This window comes from Salvelinus sp. IW2-2015, linkage group LG36, assembly GCF_002910315.2.
Source record: "Salvelinus sp. IW2-2015 linkage group LG36, ASM291031v2, whole genome shotgun sequence".
In the NCBI taxonomy this organism is placed as follows: Eukaryota; Metazoa; Chordata; class Actinopteri; order Salmoniformes; family Salmonidae; genus Salvelinus; species Salvelinus sp. IW2-2015.
This window is the reverse complement of record NC_036875.1, coordinates 11,298,546-11,319,855: the sequence shown is the minus strand read 5'-3', so window position 1 is coordinate 11,319,855 and position 21,310 is coordinate 11,298,546. Positions and strand designations below refer to the sequence as shown.

General features: G+C 40.8%; 2 protein-coding genes across 2 annotated transcripts in view; one reads left to right on the top strand and one right to left on the bottom strand.

The window, feature by feature from the left end:
- Positions 1–2,154: 2,154 nt before the first annotated feature.
- On the bottom strand, positions 2,155–6,613 carry zgc:172182 (coiled-coil domain-containing protein 89). Its single transcript, XM_023981572.2, has 7 exons — positions 6,278–6,613; positions 4,709–5,181; positions 4,452–4,582; positions 4,229–4,365; positions 4,050–4,126; positions 3,466–3,565; positions 2,155–2,895 (listed from the first exon to the last, which is right to left on the bottom strand). Exons 1-7 carry the CDS (start codon positions 6,335–6,337, stop codon positions 2,809–2,811), a joined length of 1,065 nt encoding a protein of 354 aa, XP_023837340.1. The 5' UTR covers positions 6,338–6,613; the 3' UTR covers positions 2,155–2,808.
- A 1,402-nt stretch (positions 6,614–8,015) lies between these two features.
- lrp2a (low density lipoprotein receptor-related protein 2a) overlaps positions 8,016–21,310 on the top strand; it is a 65,713-nt gene continuing 52,418 nt past the window's right edge. Inside the window, 11 exon segments of the mRNA XM_070437524.1 lie at positions 8,016–8,141; positions 14,978–15,085; positions 15,327–15,449; positions 15,652–15,768; positions 16,527–16,637; positions 18,586–18,699; positions 18,961–19,077; positions 19,742–19,885; positions 19,979–20,098; positions 20,227–20,355; positions 20,856–21,025. Coding sequence (XP_070293625.1) covers positions 8,033–8,141; positions 14,978–15,085; positions 15,327–15,449; positions 15,652–15,768; positions 16,527–16,637; positions 18,586–18,699; positions 18,961–19,077; positions 19,742–19,885; positions 19,979–20,098; positions 20,227–20,355; positions 20,856–21,025 — 1,362 coding nt within the window. The 5' untranslated portion in view covers positions 8,016–8,032.

Genomic DNA, 21,310 nt, shown 5'->3' with positions numbered 1-21,310 from the left:
CAGACACAGCTGCAGTAACTATTACTTGCCTATCCGTACAGGCCTAATTTATTAAAAGTAACGAGCACTGAGGTGTGATTTACAGATCATAAGTGTCAGGAACACAGTATAATGTATACTACCAGGCTTTTTTACTACCTATAGAACATATATTGAGAACTGCAAATCAGTTTAGCATATATTGAAAAGTGGGAGGTGGCCAGAGGATAATCTTCTGGCGCAACATGACATTTGACATTCAGTTCTTACTGCTTATTGTAGGAGTTGTTTTGTCATCACAACCTTTTTTAGGTTAATAGCTGTTAATAATTTATCAAAATAACTCCTATAATAAGCAGTTACTACAGTTGAAGTTGGAAGTTTACATACACTTAGGTTGGAGTCATTAAAACTCGTTTTTCAACCACTCCACAAATTTCTTGTTAACAAACTATGACTAAGTTTTGGCAAGTCGGTAGGACATCTACTTTGTGCATGACACTAGTAATTTTTCAAACAATTGTTTACAGATTATTTCACTTAAAATTCACTGTATACCATTCCATGGTAGGAAGTTTACATACACTAAGTTGACTGTGCCTTTAAACAGCTCAGAAAATTCAAGAAAATGATGTCATGGCTTTAGAAGCTTCTGATAGGCTAATTGACAGAGTCAATTGGAGGTGTATTTGTGAATGTATTTTAAAGCCTACTTCAAACTCAGTGCTCTTCGCTTGACATCATAGGAAAATAAAAGAAATACAGCCAAGACCTCAGGAAAAAAATTTGTAGACCTCCAAAGTCTGGTTCATCCTTGGGGAGAAATTCAAATGCCTGAAGGTACCACGTTCATGCTGTACAAACAATAGTACGCAAGTATAAACATCATGGACCCCGCAGCCGTCATACCTCAGGAAGGAGATGTGCGTTCTGTCTCCTAGAGATGAACGTACTGCGAAAGTGCAAATCAATCCAGACAACAGCAAAGGACATTGTGAAGATGCTGGAGGAAAACAGGTACAAAAGTATCTATATCCAAAGTAAAACGAGTCCTATTATTGAACATAACCTGAAGGCCGCGTCAGCCAGGAAGAGCCACTGTCAAACCGCCATAAAAAAAGCCGACTACGGTTTGCAACTGTGCACAAATATCATACTTTTTGGAGAAATGTCCTCTGTCTGATAAAACAAAAATAGAACTGTTTGGCCATAATGACCATCGTTATGTGTGGAGGAAAAAGGGGGATGCTTGCAAGCCGAAGAAACCATCCAACCGTGAAGCACAGGGTGGCAGCATCATGTTTGTGGGGGTTCTTTGCTGCAGGAGGGACTGGTGACTTCACAAAATAGATGGCATCATGAGAATTAAAATGATGTGGATATATTGAAGCAACATCTCAAGACATCAGTCAGGAAGTTAAGGCTTGGTCGCAAATGGGTCTTCTAAATGCACAATGACCCCAAGCATACTTCGAAAGATGTGGGAAAATGGCTTAAGGACAACAAAGACAAGGGATTGGAGTGGCCATCACAAAGCCTGACCTCAATCCTATAAAAATGTGTGCAGAACTGAAAAAGCGTGTGCGAGAAGGAGGCCTACAAACCTGACTCAGTTACACCAGCTCTGTCAGGAGCAATGAGCCAAAATTCACCCAAACTTATTGTGGGAAGCTTGTGGAAGGCTACCCGAAACATTTGACCCAAGTTAAACAATTTAAGGCAATGCTACGAATACTAATTGAGTGTATGTAAACTTCTGACCCACTGGGAATGTGATGAAAGAAATAAAAGCTGAAATAAATCATCCTCTCTCCACTATTATTCTGACATTTTACATTMCACAATAAAGTGGTGATCCTAACTGAACTAAGACAGGGAATCTATACTAGGATTAAATGTCARGAATTGTGAAAAACTGAGTTTAAATGTATTTGGCTAAGGTGTATGTAAACTTCCGACTTCAACTGCATATAGTTGTCAATAATTTATCATGAGAAGAATTAGCCAGGTAACATCAACATGTTCAAGCCTGATAAATAACAACGTTCCAATGGTCAAATGCTCTCTCTCACACACACACACACACACACACACACACACACACACACACACAAAGCCTGCACTGCCCTCTTGTGAGAGAGACGTAAACTAAGCCAGAATCTTCATATGGCTTCTCCATATAAAAGTTACAGTGCACTGTCTCTTTTCAACCTTCAGCCATATTCACCATGTTGGGTTCTGACGCTGCTGCACAGGGGCTCTGCAAGCTCTTAAGCCAGGGTTTAATACCCTAAAAGCATTCAGTAGAGCCCCAGCCGCTCTCTCAACACTTGCCTGGGGACCAGACGGAAGAATTTCTAAATCCACCGTCTGGGACATTTCAGTGTTTGTGTTTGAAATGGTCCTCTCATGTCCTCTACAAGCCTGGATGTTGGATAAAATTTCATTTTAACTTAACTTTCTCTACCGGTTGTCTGGATGGTTAGTCGTTATGTAGGAATGAATTTGAAACAATATATCCACAGGAAATTATAATGAATCCACATTTTCAAAGTGCAGGTAGTATGTTCAGATTTCTATCWCGTGAAGCATGTGCACACAATGTAAATACACCAATCAAAAATATAAACTCAACATGCAACAATTTCAATGATTTTACTGAGTTACAGTTCATATAAGGAAATCTGTCAATTGAAAGTAATTCATTAGGCCCTAATCTATGGATTTCACATGACTGTGCATGGGCACAGCCATGGGTGGGCCTGGGAGAGAAGCAAATTCATACTCTTATCTTATTACATCAGTGAATGGGTGGATGGAATGATAGTCTTAGCCAATCATATGGCGCAGCTTGGCATTTAATTCCTTTTCCTTTTCAAGTAGGTCGGTGCTGTGGTTTTTATAGGCGTCAAAATCCTATGAAATAATTGTATACAGTTGAGCACGATAGAACTTTTATAGCAGCTCTTTTGCAATATTGCAACGTCAGTTTATCCCAATGATTTATATATACACTAGATGACAAATTAGACGGCAGTGTGTTGAAGCCACCGTGCATCCATCTTAGCACTCCCCCAACATTGTAAAAAATATTTAGGAAGCTACAGAAATGCATTTATTAATGTCTACATTTGTTTTTGTCACATGTATTCTATTACAGACACCTTAATGGATACTTTAAAATTATATTTAATAAGATAAACATAAAATAGAAACAAATTGAAAAACATTTTATTTAAAGTATACATTTAAGAGATGACTAATTGTCCCCACTGTCCCCACTACAACAAAAAATACATAAATAAGTAATTTTGTCCTTCATATATTTAATTGAAATACTGTAGAATTCCATTGATTCCTTCCTATGGAGGACTGGGGAGTGCCAATATGGCCGACCRGTGTCTTCAAAGCCTCTCAATCGTCAATACATAGCATTAGCAATCCAGGTTTTATATACATCATTGGTTTTCCCACAATTCAACTAACCTTCTTCAGCTTGTTGCAAGTGTTCACAGACTGATCAAGAGCATGCTGGAGTTCTTTGACTTTCAAATTAGTGTTCACCACAGCTGCCTCTCTTTCAAACCTAAAGCAGAGACATATTTGATATACAGACTGTACATTTTGTGTGCCAGTATTGACTGAATTTTAAAGGCCCAGTGCAGCCGTTTTGATTATCTCAATATCAAATCCTTTCTGGGTAAAAATTAAGTACCTTACTGTGATTGTTTTCAATCAAAATCATCAAAAAGAACCACAAATAGCTTCTTAGCAAGAGCAATTTCTCAAGCAACATTTTTACTAGGACTGTCTGGGAGTGGTATGAGGGGGAGAGATTTGGAACACTCGTTCTTATTGTTCTATTCATTTTAACTAATTTACCACCTGGTGATGTCACCAGGCAAGCCAAAACTCCATCCCACCAAAACAGCTCTTACACTAAACGGGCATCATCATAATTTTCACAGTATTATTCCAACTTCATAGTGTGGAAATATATATATATATATATAAAACACAGGAAATCAAATTTTTGACTGCACTGGGCCTTTAAACCATTATATACATACCTTTCTTCTGCAGCAGCCCTGTTTTTTTCCACCTCTTGCCTTTTTGTCTCCAACTGCTGGATTTCCACCTGTTTATCCTTTCAAAAGGCAGAAATATCGTGATTTGGCTGAACTGCTTCCATGTGTAGTTAAAACTGCCATTCTGTTAATTAAAAAAAAAAAAGTATGTTATGCATTACCTGTATTAGTTTCCCCCTTTGCATCGAGAGATCCAAGAATTTGTCTTTTTCCTTGGCCAAGACCTCAATTTGTTTCTGCATCTCTGTCCCTTTCAATGAATCATTTTCTCTTGCTTTTTTAAGCTGTTGATCAAGTTCTGGTCAAGAGACATCAGAAAAGCGGTCATATTTCTCATTTAGGACAGATCTTTTTTGGGAAACAGAATTATACAGCCAAACTCACCCGTGCACATCTCCACTGCATCGCTCAGCTGTCTTTGAGCATCATGCAATTCATCTTGTAAGGACGCCTCCTTAGTTTGATGGAGATCCATGAGCCCTTTAAGTTTGGYCTTGAATCCAGTTGTTTTTCCCCTGTTGGGAAAAAAGATATACCTATTGTTATGACACTCCTACATTGAACAATCGGATGAAGTCAGTCCACATTCACWAAAAATGCGGCCATAAATTTAAATAGAAAAACAAATGGTGCATTCTTACTGATATTCATTATCAAGACTTCTATGTTGCTCAGCAAGGTCTCTCAGTTCTTGCGTTAGTTTCAAAACAACTGTTTCTTTGTCTTGTAAGTCTTTAGAGAAAAGTTTCTCATTCTCTTCCCGAAGTCGTTCGTTCTCCTGTTTTAGTTTGGCATTCTGTCTTTTGTACTCGTCCTTGAAATGTATCAGCTCCTGATGGTTGGCTGCCAGATCCATAAATCTTTGCTCCAACTGCATGGATCTCTTCTTTTCCTTGTCAAGTTCGGTCTGTACGTCTGCTCTCAGGTCTTCTAACTCAGAGTTGATCCTCTCCAGAGCCTGACAACGAAGAAGCATGTCGTCTGCTCTTTGTTTCAAAATGCAAATCAAACTCGATTGCTCGTCTATCCTTGACCGCAGCATCCCTGACTCCGTCCTCTCGTCYAGGGAAAGGCCACGCAGTTTCTCTAAAGACTTGTGGACATCGTCCATGTCCTGGAGGAAAAAAAGAAGTAATGTGAAATGTATAGACATGTAGCCTAGCCTAGTTGACTTACATTAGGCACTCATGTTACAGTGATACTGTTAACCAGGTCTATCTTGCTATAAAAACACTCATCTGAGGCAACTTTYTTAGATTTTACATACCTATAAGGTCCTGTAGTTATGAAACATTACCAGCACCAAATAGTTTTGTGTTTTATTTTCTCTTGTGGGACACATGTCATATAATTTTATAAATGTTGCAGGCCACTTTAAAACTATTTTKGGGCTGCACTTGGCCCACGGGTCCTAGCAGTACTACATCCTTTGGCTTAACTATTCCTAGTCCAGTCAGGCTGGTTTACACTAGTTACCACAGCCACAAAGTAAAATGGTCTATATCGTAAAAATCKGCGTTTTGGTCTTCATTTAAGGTTRGGCATGAGGTTACCAATGTGGTTCGCGTTAAGGCTACCTTTAAAATCCAATTTTAAGAAAAATATATTTTTTAATAGGCGTGGTAACTAGTGACCATTCGGGCTCTACTCTCTGTGGCACATCCAGCCGATCGTCCAATAACCCCAACTACCATGTAKAGTTATGTTGTACCTCCCCCCATTTATTGATGTATATCCCCATCGACTCAAATTGTCCCAAACCGAAGTTTCCTTCCAACCCTGCTGTCACCAACATTGCAACATTTTATTTCCACTGAGACTCATGGAGTTCCACGAGAAAACAATTTGTTTCCAATCATTTGTAACATTGTAGCAAACATTTCCCGTCTGCAAGTGCAAGCAGCCTGGAGCAAGTGAACAGCAGATAATCACTCTGTCAGTCAGACAATTAGCTAGCTATACATTATTCATTGCAATGCAATCTTGTTTTAATTCGAGGGAAATTAAATGTATATTCCCATAAGATTGTCCATGCGGTATTCAGATATCCACACTGACAGGTGGCTAAATAATGCAAAACAAMGCGTGCTTTACTGCTAATGATGACGAGTAGATGGTTAACGTTAGCTAGCTAGCTACAGTAGCTTCAATCTGGCAGAGCCGGACGTCGACGTTTCTTGAAATGATAATAACCTGGTACTGTTTCTTACCTGTTTGGTCTCTCTTATCATCTTCCTTAAGTCTTTTGGACTTCTGTGGGGTGATGCCATGTCGACTGCCTTTAGAAAAAGGTATACGAGCTTCGAGATGCGTAAATCAGTATCGTTCACTTAACGTTACTACTTCAACGAGTATTTTACAATGGGTCTTGTTGGAGAGCCGCAAAGTTTCAGCTGTTGCTAATGGCAACTGTCATTTCAGTTGCCTACCCGAAACCATTTTCTCCCCTCCCATCTTTACATTTCCTCGCACCATTTCTTAGTGAGCGGTGGCATACACCAACATTAATCATGTTTGACCAGAATTGTAACATTTATAATAACGTAGTTGATTTTGTATGTATTTATTTGGCTAATTGGCTTGTGCCAAAAGACATGAGCCACGGAATTATACAGCTCGACACAAATGCACAAGGGAAATGGAAAAAGGAATGCTATGTTGCATTGTTCGGAAGTGTTGCAGATGTAATATGAAACGGCGCGCCGCAGGTGGAATTTCCTCCTCTGCACCACATGATGGGGCTGCTGCGCCTATCATAAATGGGTTTGCATGCTACACATAGAAACGTGAGGCCCATCTAAAGTGGCTCGCAAACATGGTCCCAGACCCAATCCTTCGTTATTTCCGTAACACCAATATTTAAAAGCAATGTATACAAATAGATAGTTGTCGAGGAGTACAAAAACAATCAAGTGTATTAGGCTATGAATGATACCCAGCACATCAAAACATGATTTTTTACGAAAAAGAGCGAAACTGCAAGGCTTGAGGCACAGTTTATATTTCAAATCAAACCATTTTGGGATATTCAATGGATTTATTGGGTGAMACCTTGCTTGTAGACCTAAAGTATGTGATTATTAGGCAGTCATTTACAGGACGAAATAGTGATCCAACTTGCAGGCCTATATTTATTGATTCGTCGATTTCATCTCATTTTACAGCTTTTTTTTGTGCCATTTATCATGATCTGGGCCTTGAAATTATGATCCTGCCCCAGTGCCCCCTGTAATTGAGGCGAGCCTTGACCCCGGTGTAGTCCCGTACCAACACACCAAGGTCACCCTGAAGCTGAATAACGTTGAGTCAGAACAAAAAATAACATTCAACAAAGCTCTGGCAACAACATAACCTATAATTGATTCGTTTATTTTACTCTTATGACAAATAATTGTCTTATTACTCACTGGATGTGAAAGATCATGTGAGCATGGTGGAAGAAGAGCAACAGTTTTTTATTTGCCTGCTGCTGAGTTAATCAAATTGACTACTAAATAAATAGTAAATAGATAAACAGTAAATAAATACATGTTTAAGACCTAGGACATAAATCTTTMAATTCAGCTTTGTAAAAAATAAAGTCTCCAGGGAATTATTTGCGAATGAGCTATTTTAGGCTAATCCATGTTGTTTTGATTTACATCGAGAGTAATTATTATAGATGTTTAGACAACAAGACAACAAAATGCTGCGTTMTTATTTCACTAATGTTGCCACCATTAGGGCCTACCTAGCTGTCTGATGGACAACGCAATGTCAAATCACGTGTAGATGAGACATCCCGGGCAATGGAATTATGCAGATTCCAGGGCSCGCGGTTTAAGGGTTTTATCMGCAGGGCTGGGGTTGGGGGAGCGACCGTCTCTGGCTTTGTGTACGCCCCTTTTCATCAACTAGCGGGACAAAAAAGAGAGAGGCAAGCAACAGCATCTCAGTCCCTAGAGCACCTCCATCTGCCCGGCTTCATGAGGAGCTGGACGGACCAGCCGGGACCCAGCATCAGAATGTGGAGAGCAGTACTTGCAAAACTTCTTGTTATATTGATTTTCTGTACTTTCCGCTGTCATTCACAAGGTAAGAGTATCCTAAACTCATCTAAACACAGCCTTTATTCATTGTGAACCTGCKGAGAGTTGTTTGTGTAGCCTATATCTGCCCTGGATGAGAAAATGTCAACCACTTGTACATAGAACCCAATAACACCTATCTGGTAAAGTGGCCTGATTTGTAGTTATTGGGGTTGTTTTTTGAAGACATATTTTACTCAGCTAAGATGTTGATAGGCAAACAATCATYTAATTTGGCTATCTATAAGTAAAAAACAAGCCATTTAGCCATGTTTGGACAATGCTTGGCCTATTTTAAGTGATAGGCACTAGCGGTTAGAGCATTGGGCCAGTAAGTAACTGAAAGGTCTCTGGTTCGAATACCTGAGCCAACAAGGTGACAAATCTGTTGATGTACCCTTGAGCAAGGCATTTAACCCTAATTTGCTCCAGGGCCACCGTACTACTATGGCTGAGCTGTAAAACAACACATTTCACTGCACCTGTCCAGTGTACGTGACAAAACATACATTTATATTTTTATAAAGTGATCTGCACTTTCTATATAAAAAAATCTGAATTTATTTTGTCAAATCTTACCAACTCCKTGGCCAGTTATTTCCCCAGCACTACACATATTTTTTTTTGCAACCAATAAATACAGAATTAATTTAATATAATTTACAATATTTGACTTATTTAACAAAACTATTCCACTCTAAACATTATTAAAGCTTGTATTGAGCACAAAGCCTGCCTCAGAACGATTTGAAGTTCTCTCTTGGAGAACTTTTGCCAGAGCTTTGTCGTTGCTAGGTAACAGAAGTGAGCATGTGACTTGCAGACAATCTGTGTGGACTGCAAGCTACTGGTACAAATCTTATTCAGAGGAACTCAACGGCTTGCCTAGTGCAAAACCTCTATAGATGATAACTAATTATATGGCCTTAATTCAAGGACCCATTTTCCTTAAAATGTTGTAGAAACTAGTCATATACCTTGTTTGATAGATCTGAAATACTGTTATCTTTGTCTCTTGCATACTAGTGTAGCCTATACCCTACTGCTCAAATTGTAATCTGCTTTCTTTTTGCTCAACCCTTAGTATGTAATCTCCTTAGTGTGAATCAAGCAACTAATTACGCTGCAGCTGCTGCTGAAAGTGACTATTTCTACCTAAGCAACAACAGGCAAAAGAGTGTATGTAAACTTCAAGGGGAAAGTTCTTACAACCTCACATGGAACCATCCCAGGCTAAATAGGCTGTATGTTTCTTCTTAATTTTTTTTTTAGCTGTATTGCACTATAAAGGCTACTGTACATTCCAAGGCAATACAAAATAAGAAAGTATGACAAAATAATCAAATAAAAAAACACATATCTCAATCAAATGTAATAATTGAAATTATCCAGTGGCATTTTTTAGTACATAATATGGTAGTGATCTCTACAAACTGAGGCTATGAGCATGGTTTTCGCCAGAATTAATTATAATWTTGAATCAAATCAGGGCTTTGCCAGCGTTTTCATGTTCGTAAATAGCAGGCTTGTCCCTTAGAAATGAACAATGATGTACCAAGGATTTGTGTCATCCTAGTTTAAAAAGACATTGAAGTCAACAGGTAATCAAAGTTGTCTGTTTCAGTATATACCAAGTTTTAACTGCATTGACTAGGAATAGGCCTCATGTACATCCTGCATCTTTTGCCGTTTTGCATCATGGCACTTGTTGATCTCCTCAGAAATTTGAGGCAGGAATGGTTGATTTAATCCAGATTTATCCAGCATGCGTTTGAGAGGAAATGACAAAAAGGGCCTTGGAGGACAGGTTACTTTCTCTAATCCATTGAGCMTAATTTCCGCTGGGTCCTCCAGGGATAGGGTTCACACTCATTTTTGCCCTGTCAAAGTTTCTCCAAAGCTGGGGCAGCAGGTAGCCTAGTTGGTTAGCGCGTTGAGACAGAAACCACAAGGTTGTTGGATTGAATCCCCGAGCCGACAAGGTAAAAATCTGTCATTTTGCCCCTGAACAAGGCAGTTAACCCACGGTAGGCCGTCATTGTAAATAAGAATTTGTTCTTAACTGACTTGCCTAGTTAAATAAAGGTTAAATGTAATTTAAAWAAAGCTAATGTGGCTCAACTTGATGATCATTTAATGTGTGACAGACAGTCTTTTGTGGCTTTAAAAGAGGCTTTAAAAGTGTTGTAAAACACCTGTGTTGAAGTAATGGTTAGTGTGACACACTTGTAGGGTGATTTAATGTTACAATAATAGGTAACAAAGGAACTGGACTTGGTGGAAAGCATTTCACTACACCCGCAATAACATCTGCTAAATATGTGTATGTGACCGATACAATTTGATTTGATTTGACCGTGGCCGTTCAAAACATGGTTTCGCAGGTTAATTGCTTGAATATTGGGGCTAAATGCCTTTCAAACCTCAATCATTTGCCAAACAACCTTGGTCATTCAGGATCTTGTGAAAAACATGCGTGATTTATTTAGAAAAAAAAACATACAATTAAACCAGGATGAACAAGATGTTCAACGTGTTACACACGTTATCTAGTACAGGCGGATATGGGGTTGACTAATTAACATTTCCCCTACTAACTCAAATAGGTGTTTTCAGTTGCTCACATTCATTGAGCCTAACCTATTATTAGTTAATTTGTTTTATAGCACTACAAAAAAACACTTGCGGTTTGATGTTGAAATTTTACAAGGCACAGAAAACCTTGGCCAGCATGTGCGTGCTAAATCTTAAAGATGCTGCGGCCTTTTCCGGTGTAAATCCGTGAGCAACGTTAACGCTGTATTGGAAAGGAGAACAGAAGTTAGCACAGTTGACTCAAATGAAGGGCTAATCCTTTCCCATTATACAGCACTCTCAACCCAGGTCCCAGACTATTATGTGAKGCATAGGGTGCAAGGTTTAGGCTAACAATGCTCACGTTGTGTTGAGTGACAGTTTGTCAGAGGCCGTGTGAACAAAACCATTTGACCTCCTGCAGAAGTGCAGTGTAACATCTCCATCTCTGTTGCTTTTTACACRTTTCTAGTCAAATCTAGCCTTACAAATGTGTTAAAAAACGTTATACAAGTTTTTTCAAGTTAGAATTAGAAGTACAGCTTCATTCCTCAGACACTATTTCTTGCCTCCTTTTGTACCTATGCCAATACCAAACTCCCTTGGGCTTTTCTCTGTTTTGTGTGTGGCAGCAAGAGCCAAAGTCAGTTGTTCAGCAATTGACTGCATTCTGTTGAATTGATTTCCATATGAAATGGAGCAGGAGCACTTCGCTCTGACAGCATGGACGGATCCAACGCTCCACGCTGCCAGMCGTTTTCTAGACACACATTCAGAGAGTGCGAGGGGACGCACAAAAACCAGGCGGTATTGATGAAAGAGGCTACAACTCTTTCAGGGCCCCCACATGATTGGAAAGAGATGTTTTGGGGAAGGGAGGGGTGATTCTGTTAAACTTGTGTTTTTTTGCAKGAAGCTATACTGTATTCTGCATTCTGCTATCCCTCCCCATAGTCCATTTGGCGTGGTGACACTTCCAGTTATGAGGTTGAAGCCCTGCTGGCTCTTCCATTGTGCCATTGTGATTTCACAGTGGGGTCTGAGGCATTGGCAGGCTTCATTCTAATGAAAATTCCTCTGCTGCTCCTCTTTGTTTGGCAGTAGTAGGGCGCCCTTATCTTTCTCTGTGGATAGTGTGGGGTTCTCGCCTGCTGTGGGTTTAAGATGGCTAATTACAAAAGACATGGYCAGAGAGAGGGACAAAACAAAACACCAAACTAAACAAAACAGGCTAAACAAAGACACTAACRAAAAAGTACCAATCCTTAGACACCACATTCTTAAGAGCTTATTTGCATCATATTGGCCACTTTTCTCTAAACTTTATTTTAATAGTAATTGACTGACAGAGTCAAATTGCCCCTATTTTGATCATTGTTCATATATTTTGGCTTTAAAAAAAAAACTATTTACCCAATTTATTCCTGAAGGAATAGTTAGTCAAAKGACTTTAAAAAAGACTATGGCTGAATGTAAGAGCAGCTCACATTCATTTAAAAGTCCACTTTAGTCTGCCAGTCACCTTTCCCAGAACTGATACTGTCAGGAAACACTGGCTTCATTTGAATGTCTCAGAAGATTGGTTTCCCTTTGGCAAAGGTTGTTGAAAGCTGTTAACCTAATGCATAGCAGACAGGGATTATGAACAGGGATTATGAACATCGCCATTGATGCTAGGAGGCCTCAGGAGTGTCCTTCCTCTGAACTTGAAGTCCATTGTTGCTAGRAGGCCTCAGGAGTGTYCTTCCTCTGAACTTGAAGTCCATTGATGCTTAAAGACACTTTTAATATTTTGCTCTTTTGAAAAATATGTTGGTTTGTTATGTTAATAAACTGGTGGACATTGATATGCAATCCTACTTGTGGGTCAAGCAATGAGTGAACGTGGTTTTATTTGTCTGATATCTACCATACATTGTCAAATATGACATATTCAGAGTTGATCTTATAATGATCATAATGGCATTGAGCATTAGACCACTGAATGTCTGTTCAGGGGTACAGAGATAAACCAAAATGTCTTTCAGTGGTGTCACTGTGSTGCTCCGATACTGTATGCACCGTTTGTCTTACCTGCATGTTACAGATGATGCTGAAACCTCCCGGATCATTTCCTCCCAACAAAGGCACTCTTTGAGCTAATGGGGAAGCAATTTTATCATTAGTAAACTGAGCAGGAAAAAAGCTTGCTTCTCAATTGGCTGCTGAATTAGTTAAATATGAAGCCCCTTTGGCTGGCGCAGTTTAAAAGCAGTTTAGTGGTGTCGGCTAATTAATCTGAGACCAGACCTCATGATATGAGAAGCCCCTCACAAGGCTTTTAGCACAGTCATGACCCCACAACTCAAGTGGAAGTGAGTCATCTTTGAAGAGCACATTACATAAAAGAGATGATCAACTTCTGACTCGCCTATAATAAAGTGCCTGCTCACACAACATTTGTCAACTGAATGGGCTGAGATTTTCCAAGTCAATTCGTTACGTTGTATGTCTGTTCGACGAGGAAGGAACATTTCCCTTGGCTTTCGGCGTTTGGTCCAGTACTGGTCATATTGGAAGTGCTCTTTTTTCACCTGTCGGAGGTAAATGCTTTGCCAGACTTGTTCTTTAATTAAGTAGGCAGACTCTTAATGTCAGTGTCCAACAATTCCATCTTGTCCTTGAATATCTCCTGGTGTCTCTACGTCCTGCTAAAGGAGAAATGTCAGTAGAACCTGKGCAACCGACGCCGTATCAGTTTATGCTTCTTTTAAATGAGAAGAAGAAAAAGGCAGTAGTTTCCTAAGAGATTTCAATTTATCAGCACAAGATCAAAGGATGACGTCATACWGATGCTTAGTTCAGTGCCTTATCTCATGAAAGCTCATGTTTAGCGTTAGGCCTAGATGGGTGTGGACGGATTGAAAATTATTTTTCCCGTACAAAATTGTCCAGTTGCTATATTTTCAACACGTCGGTTTCTTTTTGTTTGCAATTGACCACTGTCTTTTTGTTTTGCATGYCCTTATCATGGAACATGCTCCTATGCCATTGGAATTTGAAGTCATTTGTTGATAGCTGGAGTGGGAGAGAAGCACCACGTGAAAGGTTGTGCTAATAGGAACTCAATGCACATGCTGACTGGTGATGGCACAGCTAGCTGATGCAATGGAAATAGCTGATTACTTGCATATTTGCTTCTAGGAGTCACAATACATGTATAACATATGATCGATGGATATCGCCCATTGACACATTTATGTTATGTGAAAACTGGTCATGAATCAGTATCCAAAAATCTTACCGCCAATGTTTGGAAATGTAATGTTGTTTAAAAAATATATATRTGTTTGTGTTTTGTGTGTAATTTGATTGGTCGGATGGCAGTGTTTGATTTATAGATTGGAAATAAAACAGAGGTCATTTGTATTACTGGTTGTATTTCTCAGTGTCGTTTGTTTCTAGAACAATGTCTTCAGTTTGTTTTGCRACTGAGGTGTTGACGCAATGTAAAACCTTTCACTTCAGCACATATTTGACCAAGCAGGGACTGTGATTAAAGGTAGTCGATAAGACACTGTAGACCACCAACCCCAGACATGCACCACCAACCACCACCTTACATCTCCCTCAGCAAAGAATTTGGGTTTAAGGGTTGTGGTACCACCTGGTACCACTATTTATCCCAATTACATTTCTGACAAGGAACAGCATGCACCATAAATCAGGTTGTCAGAGAGAGACAATGAGAATTGTACATTCCAATTCGGACGGGTCTGACGGAGCGCTCTGCCACTGAACTATGCTGCTTCAGTTGATATCTCCTGGAAAACGTCAGGGAAGGTAGAGTGGGGGTACCTTATCTCCTCAGATGCCACTCAGTGAGAACATCAAAAGGAAGCTTGGGATGAGTGTGCTGAGTGTTGTGTAACTGTTTTGAGGATGGCTGGCACGCTCATCTCCAGGCCCTGTCGATGCTGTTAACACCATGCTTCATCAATAAGAGACATTCCCAAACACACCCAACACTGTTTAGATGTTTTGATAAGAGRCACAAAGAGTTCCTTCTATTTATTGGACTAACTATAGTAGAGAGGGAAATTTTGACAGGAAATTATTTCTTATTTCTGACCTAGTTTAGAAATACCCATGATCATGATCAAGATCAGGAAGAATTATGCWCCTGGGGACTGAAGGTATTACAAAATAGGATATGAGAATTGGTCTAACATATGGAATGAAGATAACTTTAGAAGTTAACTTTAGTAATATTGTGTCTCCTGTATGAAGGTTGTGAGACGGGGCAGTTCCGGTGTGGGACAGGCCGATGCATCCCACAGCACTGGCGTTGTGATGGAACGTTAGACTGTGTAGACGATTCTGATGAAGCCGACTGCCGTGAGTAACTTCTCCTTTTACAGTGGACTGGGCTGCACAATGACCCTCTCCCTTTACATGTTAACAGGATTTGTCCCATTTACTCACGTCTCCCTGTTAAAGAGCAGCAAAAGTGTTGCTTCGTAGAAGTGTCTTGTGTAAGAATCACCTGGCGTTGTCTTACTTAGACCTTCACCTACATGTTAAGTGTTGTTGCTGGTAGTGTGGAGACTAATATTGGATGTGCTGTGTGTGTCCTCAGCCCTTGTAACATGTGATGAGAGTCATTTCCAGTGCTTGAGTGACGGGGAGTGTGTCCCAGATGTCTGGGTTTGTGACGACGAAGAGGACTGTGAGGACGGCTCAGATGAGAGACACCACTGTCGTAAGTTCTCGCACTTTCTACAGTAGAGGAAATCAATACACAAGTACTGTGTAGACCATACAGTGTACAACATATTCTATTTAGACTTTTCACCAGTGTGACAGGTGCCACAAATGTTAACCCAAAAATCAATGACAAAGGCAATTAAGGGGGTAGAGAAATGCTACACTTGTGGTTAAGTTGCTCCTCAATCTCTCTGCAGCTGGTAGGACGTGCTCCAGTGGGCAGTTCAGCTGCACCAATGGGGCCTGCATCCCAGGGGAGTACAGGTGTGACCGGCTGCCCGACTGCTCCGATGGGGCTGACGAGAGAGACTGCCGTAAGTTCCCCAGTGTGGCTTACTTACCTTCTTCCCTCAGGCTCCTGTGGCATTTTAATCAATTTGTAAGATTAAGAGGCTTGCTGACTGACAGAATGGCCACAATATGCTTCTTGTTGTCAGAGGTTGATTGCAGATTCCTTGGGGATTAGTCAAGCTGAAGTTCAGCTGCTATTCCATTATTGTGCCGACATGTTAGACCCACAGCACTGCACACTTTGGTAATCTCACAATGGCAGAAAAAAAAGCCAAGGCTGTTTGTGGCGCTAATAGAAAACTTACTGTAAGTGTTTTATCCTCCCATTAGCTTTTAGCATTTTTTTTTGCGCCATCACAGGYTGAGCCTGTTTGCCATAATTACGTACAAAGCTTTATATTTCAGAGGTGAATTGCCAACGTGACTTCCTGGGGGAGCATTTAAGGGTATATTTTCTACTGTTCATGAGATTAAAAGGGGGTTAGAGCTGCCAATGCGGCAGCTAAGTTAATGATCTGCTAGCAGCAGACTGTTACATTTGGCTAATTGCATAGTTGTGTTAATACTTGAGTACTTGAGAACTGTATATAGGAATGCTTAAGACATTTGAGAAATGTCATGTTTAAGACTAGTAGAGACATTTGACGTTTGAAAGGGAAAGCATTATGCACCTCTTTGAACAAATTATTTGATGCTTATTCTTTATATTCTTTGAATATTCCACAGATGGGTTTGTTCTATGTCAGTCTGGTATGATTTGTCATGTTTATTTCCCWCTCAGACTACCCTGCGTGTACAGAGCTGAGGTGTGCCAACAGTGCCTGTTATAACCGGACCCAGCACTGTGATCAGGTCATGGACTGCCGTGACGGGTCAGACGAGGCCAACTGCAGTAAGTGTTCACTTCTGGCTGTGACTTGGGCTGTTACGATGACCGTATTACTGCCACATTACCGGTCAAGAGTCATGAGGGCAGTCAAATTCCACGTGACCATTTAGTCACGGTAATTATGATTCTCCAAGCTCTGATGCTGCTGATGGTCATTAGTAGCCTACCAAACGTTTTAACTGCTGKTACTCAGCACTCTATTGTCCCTCTAATCACTCTGACATCAATGCAAATGTAATCGAAAATCTAATCCAACACTTCATTAGAGCCCATGAGCTCATGTTGCGCAACATTTCTATAGGCTATRCAATTGCGTGAGGAAAACAGAGTGATGGCCTCTATTAAAAAGAGGAGGCCTACTATATTGGGGCGGCAGGGTAGCCCAGTGGTTAGAGYGTTGGACTAGTAACCGAAAGGTTGCAAGATCAAATCCCTGAGCTGACAAGGTAAAACATATGTTGTTCTGCCCCTGGTGGTGGTGTTTTCCTGCTAATGGAACATTTGCGCTTATTGCCATGTGCGCTTTTCAGCGCTTATAATGTGACGAAATAGCCTTAGTTTATCAACATTTTAAGCTAAACATTCTCATCTGTTGCATCAGGCTCATTGCTTAAAACAGTTTTTTTTAATGATAGTGGTTGTATTAGTTTGGGATCTATCGCATCCCACAACTGTCCCAGACTATGTTTAGAATATGTATTTCTCGCACAGAATAAAATAGGTCAACTTTTGTACTATGGGGGATAGTAGATTGACATAGGCTAGWGCTTTTGCTGTTTGTTAGGCCGACTCATCTTGTTGGCTGACGAAAAGTAAATGTGGACAATTCTTCCAATATCTTCAATATGCGCCTCAAGAATTAGATAAGGACTCGAGCAGTTACGTCCCCGATGTGTCTGTCTTCACTTGTAGCCTGTGAAAAAGGCCCAATCAAGTGACTGAGAACAATGTGAGTGAGAGGTGTTTCGGCACACAGCCGGGAGAAGGGAATTATAATTATTATATCCAGCCCAAGGGCACAACGGCCACTGGCCGCAAAAGACATGGATTTKTTTAGGGGGCATTACGGCCGCACAAAGGGGATGCAGCCGGGAAATTCGAGGCATTATCAAGTGCTTGTCAAATTGTTAATGAGAGACTATTGGAGTGTGTACAACCTGAGCAAAAAAACTAAGCAGAGCTTATGCCTTTCATGCAACTTTTTTCAARTGATCATTAGAGTCACATCATAGAATGTACAAAACATWTAGCCCAACATTTGTATCACAACTAAAGTTACATAAATAACTCTAAATTAAGCATATAGGAGTACCTGTTTCTTTGTTAACCTCTCAACACAGAATAGCTGTATGTGCGCACTCCCTCAAATCATTTGGAGAAAATATCCTTTCTATTTTATTCAGCTTTGTTCATTTATGTTCTTCATACTATAAATAATATAAAATAATGCCACGGAATTCTAAGCAAATCTTRTCTGCTCAATGAACTAGTGTAGCCCATAGCCATATGGCATAGCCAGATCAGGACCTARCATGAGGACAACTCAGACAATGCTATTCTGTTCTTCTGAAATAGACTACATTTTCTTCATATCATGTTTCTTTAGACCTGTCTAAAATAAATAATGGATTTATTGTGATGGTGTAGGCTATATTACGTGGATTTATTAGAYWTTTTTTTTAAATGTAGATGTTCCAAAGGTCTGCATCAGTGTGTGGAAGCCAGGAGATGTTAAATGTTTTTATGTTAATTAACGGTCACTTACCGTGAGACCAGCAGTTATCTGCTTGACAATCACCGGCTGACAAAATTGTATGACCGCCACAGCCCTAGCTGACCCGCATGACCACGTATTTAACCAGGCCCTCGTCCGGTCAGTGCAGCAGGGGTAAGATTAAAAACTGACACATACAGACAGTCACTGAAGGGGTTTTGTGTCTGTTTTATTCAGCACAGCACTGCAGCAGTGGCCTGTTCCAATGCGGAAACGGAGAGTGTGTCCCTCAACGCTATGTCTGTGACCATGACGACGACTGTGGAGACAGGAGTGATGAACAGAGCTGCAGTGCGTACCTCTACCCTCTCGCACCACTACTGCTATCTGTCACCCATAGTCTGCACCCTCTAATCTTAACTCCTCACCCAGATAGTTTCTCCCCTAACTTGGACTTAATCTGACTTTTCAATGTGCTTCTCTCTCTCTCTCTCTCTCTCTCTCTCTCTCTCTCTTCTCTCTCTCTCTCTCTCTCTCTCTCTCTCTCTCTCTCTCTCTCTCTTCTCTCTCTCTTCTCTCTCTCTCTCTCTCTCTCTCTCTCTCGCCCTGTAGCCTATCCCGCTTGCAGAGGGAGCTACTTCACGTGCCCCAGTGGTCGCTGTATTCACCAAGTCTGGCTTTGTGATGGAGAAGACGACTGTGAAGACAATGCAGATGAGAAAGGCTGTGGTATGGATGCTACAGTGTGACAGCTCCCCTTCTTCTTGACACATTTTTAATATTGGACCCAGAACCCTGAAAAAGAAACAGTAAGCGGGTTCAGTAGATACACACTTGAAGGAGTGAGAAACACTGCTGTGTCGAAAGCTTATTCACCTCTGGTCTCCGTGGTTGGTATGGGCTAGGCTCTGTGCTCCTTAAAGTGTGGTAGTCAAATTCCTCTTTGATCGCTCACCCCTCCAAAGAGCTTTAGAATTCTTCAAAAGATATTAAAGTTACGGGAGTTAGTGTCCTTGCCWGTTTTTAAGACTCTGATCGACAACACTGTTTGTGATAGTCGCAGTTGTTTCTAATCTTGAATTGTATCTGTAACTTGTGACGCTTTTGTGTGTATTTAGTATTTTTCTGTAATATTTTAAGTACACGCTGCTATTTCCCTGTTTTGCCTTCTTGCCAGTACGCCCTCGCAAAATAGGTTTTTAACCTCAATGGGTCTTACCTGGTTAAATAAAGGTTAAAAAAAWATAKATTTTYCCCCCTCCTCACTGAAGAGTGTTTTTGGAGAATGGGCTGCAGAATCCTCCAATAAGGCTGCTGTCTTCAATGCATACCTCACACATTGTTGCTGTTTTCTCAAAGCAAGGCAATGAAGATGACTTTGTTTTCTCTGCAGACGCTGTATCACGTGAGTGCTATCCTGGAGAATGGCCCTGTCCGTCCTCAGGCCTGTGTATCCCCATGGACCAACTGTGTGATGGGAAAGCCCAATGTCCAGATGGAGAGGATGAGACCAGCACCACTGCTGGACGCAATTGCAGTCAGTAACAGTACAATCAGTTTAAAGTGCACGCACATACTTTATTTTGAGAAGTGACATTGGGAGTAATGCGTGTCTGTCTGTGGTTGTCAGGTATCTGGAGGTGTGCCTCTCTGAGCTGTGAGCATCGCTGTCATGCGTCTCCTGAGGGAGGAACCTGCTCATGYCCTTCTGGGTACACTGTCAACAACAATAACAGCCGCTCTTGTATCGGTAAATACTGATAAATTCACTCCGTTACAGTACATTGAAACAACTGGAATCTCAGGCTACTAGAGGTAGAATATTGGATGTKTGCTTTGAATTATTCMGTTTTTTAWTTTTTTTATTCTTGGGTGAAGACTTTGACGACTGTCAGATGTGGGGCGTCTGCGACCAGCTCTGTGAAGACCGGATAGGAACCCATCGCTGCAGCTGTCGAGAGGGCTATTTCCTGGAGCAGCACCGATACTGCAGAGCTAACACCTCAAGTGAGTGGCCAGTGTTGAGCTTCAATATACTTCAACATATCAAAGTCATTCCTGCTGCCTAGAGCCCCTCAACCCAGCCTCCTGTCTGCCAGACTCTGTCCGCCTGCTCTGCTTTCTGGTGCATTGTTGCACACTGAGTGTTATTTCTGCCAGTCGTTTGTGTCTGTGGACCCCTCTGACTTTGAGGCCAGCAGCAAAGAGGGATTTACTATGTTAACAATACAGATCAAATTATCTTGACCATTTGAGTTTCTAAAAATCTTACTAAAGGTTACTATAGATTAAGATTTGAATCAACCCAATAGTATGGCTTCAAAACTGACTGACTCAAATGTATTGTTATTTCTTTTCTGTTTTCTACTGCTGAGTAAATTAATTAATGATTATACAGTATATACCGTCAAAAAACAACTGCTCAAACAGCATATGACAGGTGTTTATAAGAGATGATGAAATGTTTGGCGTGTTGTCTTACTGATTGCCTTGTCTACTGTCTGTAGCTAGCGTAGCCTCGCTGGTCTTCTCCAATGGCCAAGACCTGCTGATTGGTGACATCCATGGACACAGCTCTCGCACCCTGGTCCATTCCCAGAACAGAGGAGTCCCTGTCGGGGTGGACTTCCACTACCTCCTCAATAGAGTCTTCTGGACGGATACTATTCAGAACAAGGTAATACTGGCATTAAAAAAACTTCACGAGTGGTCCCTGTGGCCTTGTTAAGGCATCAGTGCATCGTTAGAATTACATGTACAGTGGACCGTAGTTACAGTCCACAGGATAGAAAGGCTTATTGTTTGAGGAAATGCTTGAGTTGTACAGGAACCTGCCCCCCTGTCTCTTATACACATCTAGATGTGTATAAGAGACAGGCCAGGAAATGCTAAATGTGTTTGTTAATTAACGGTCAATTACCGTGAGATCAGCAGTTATCTGCTTGACAATCACCGGCTGACA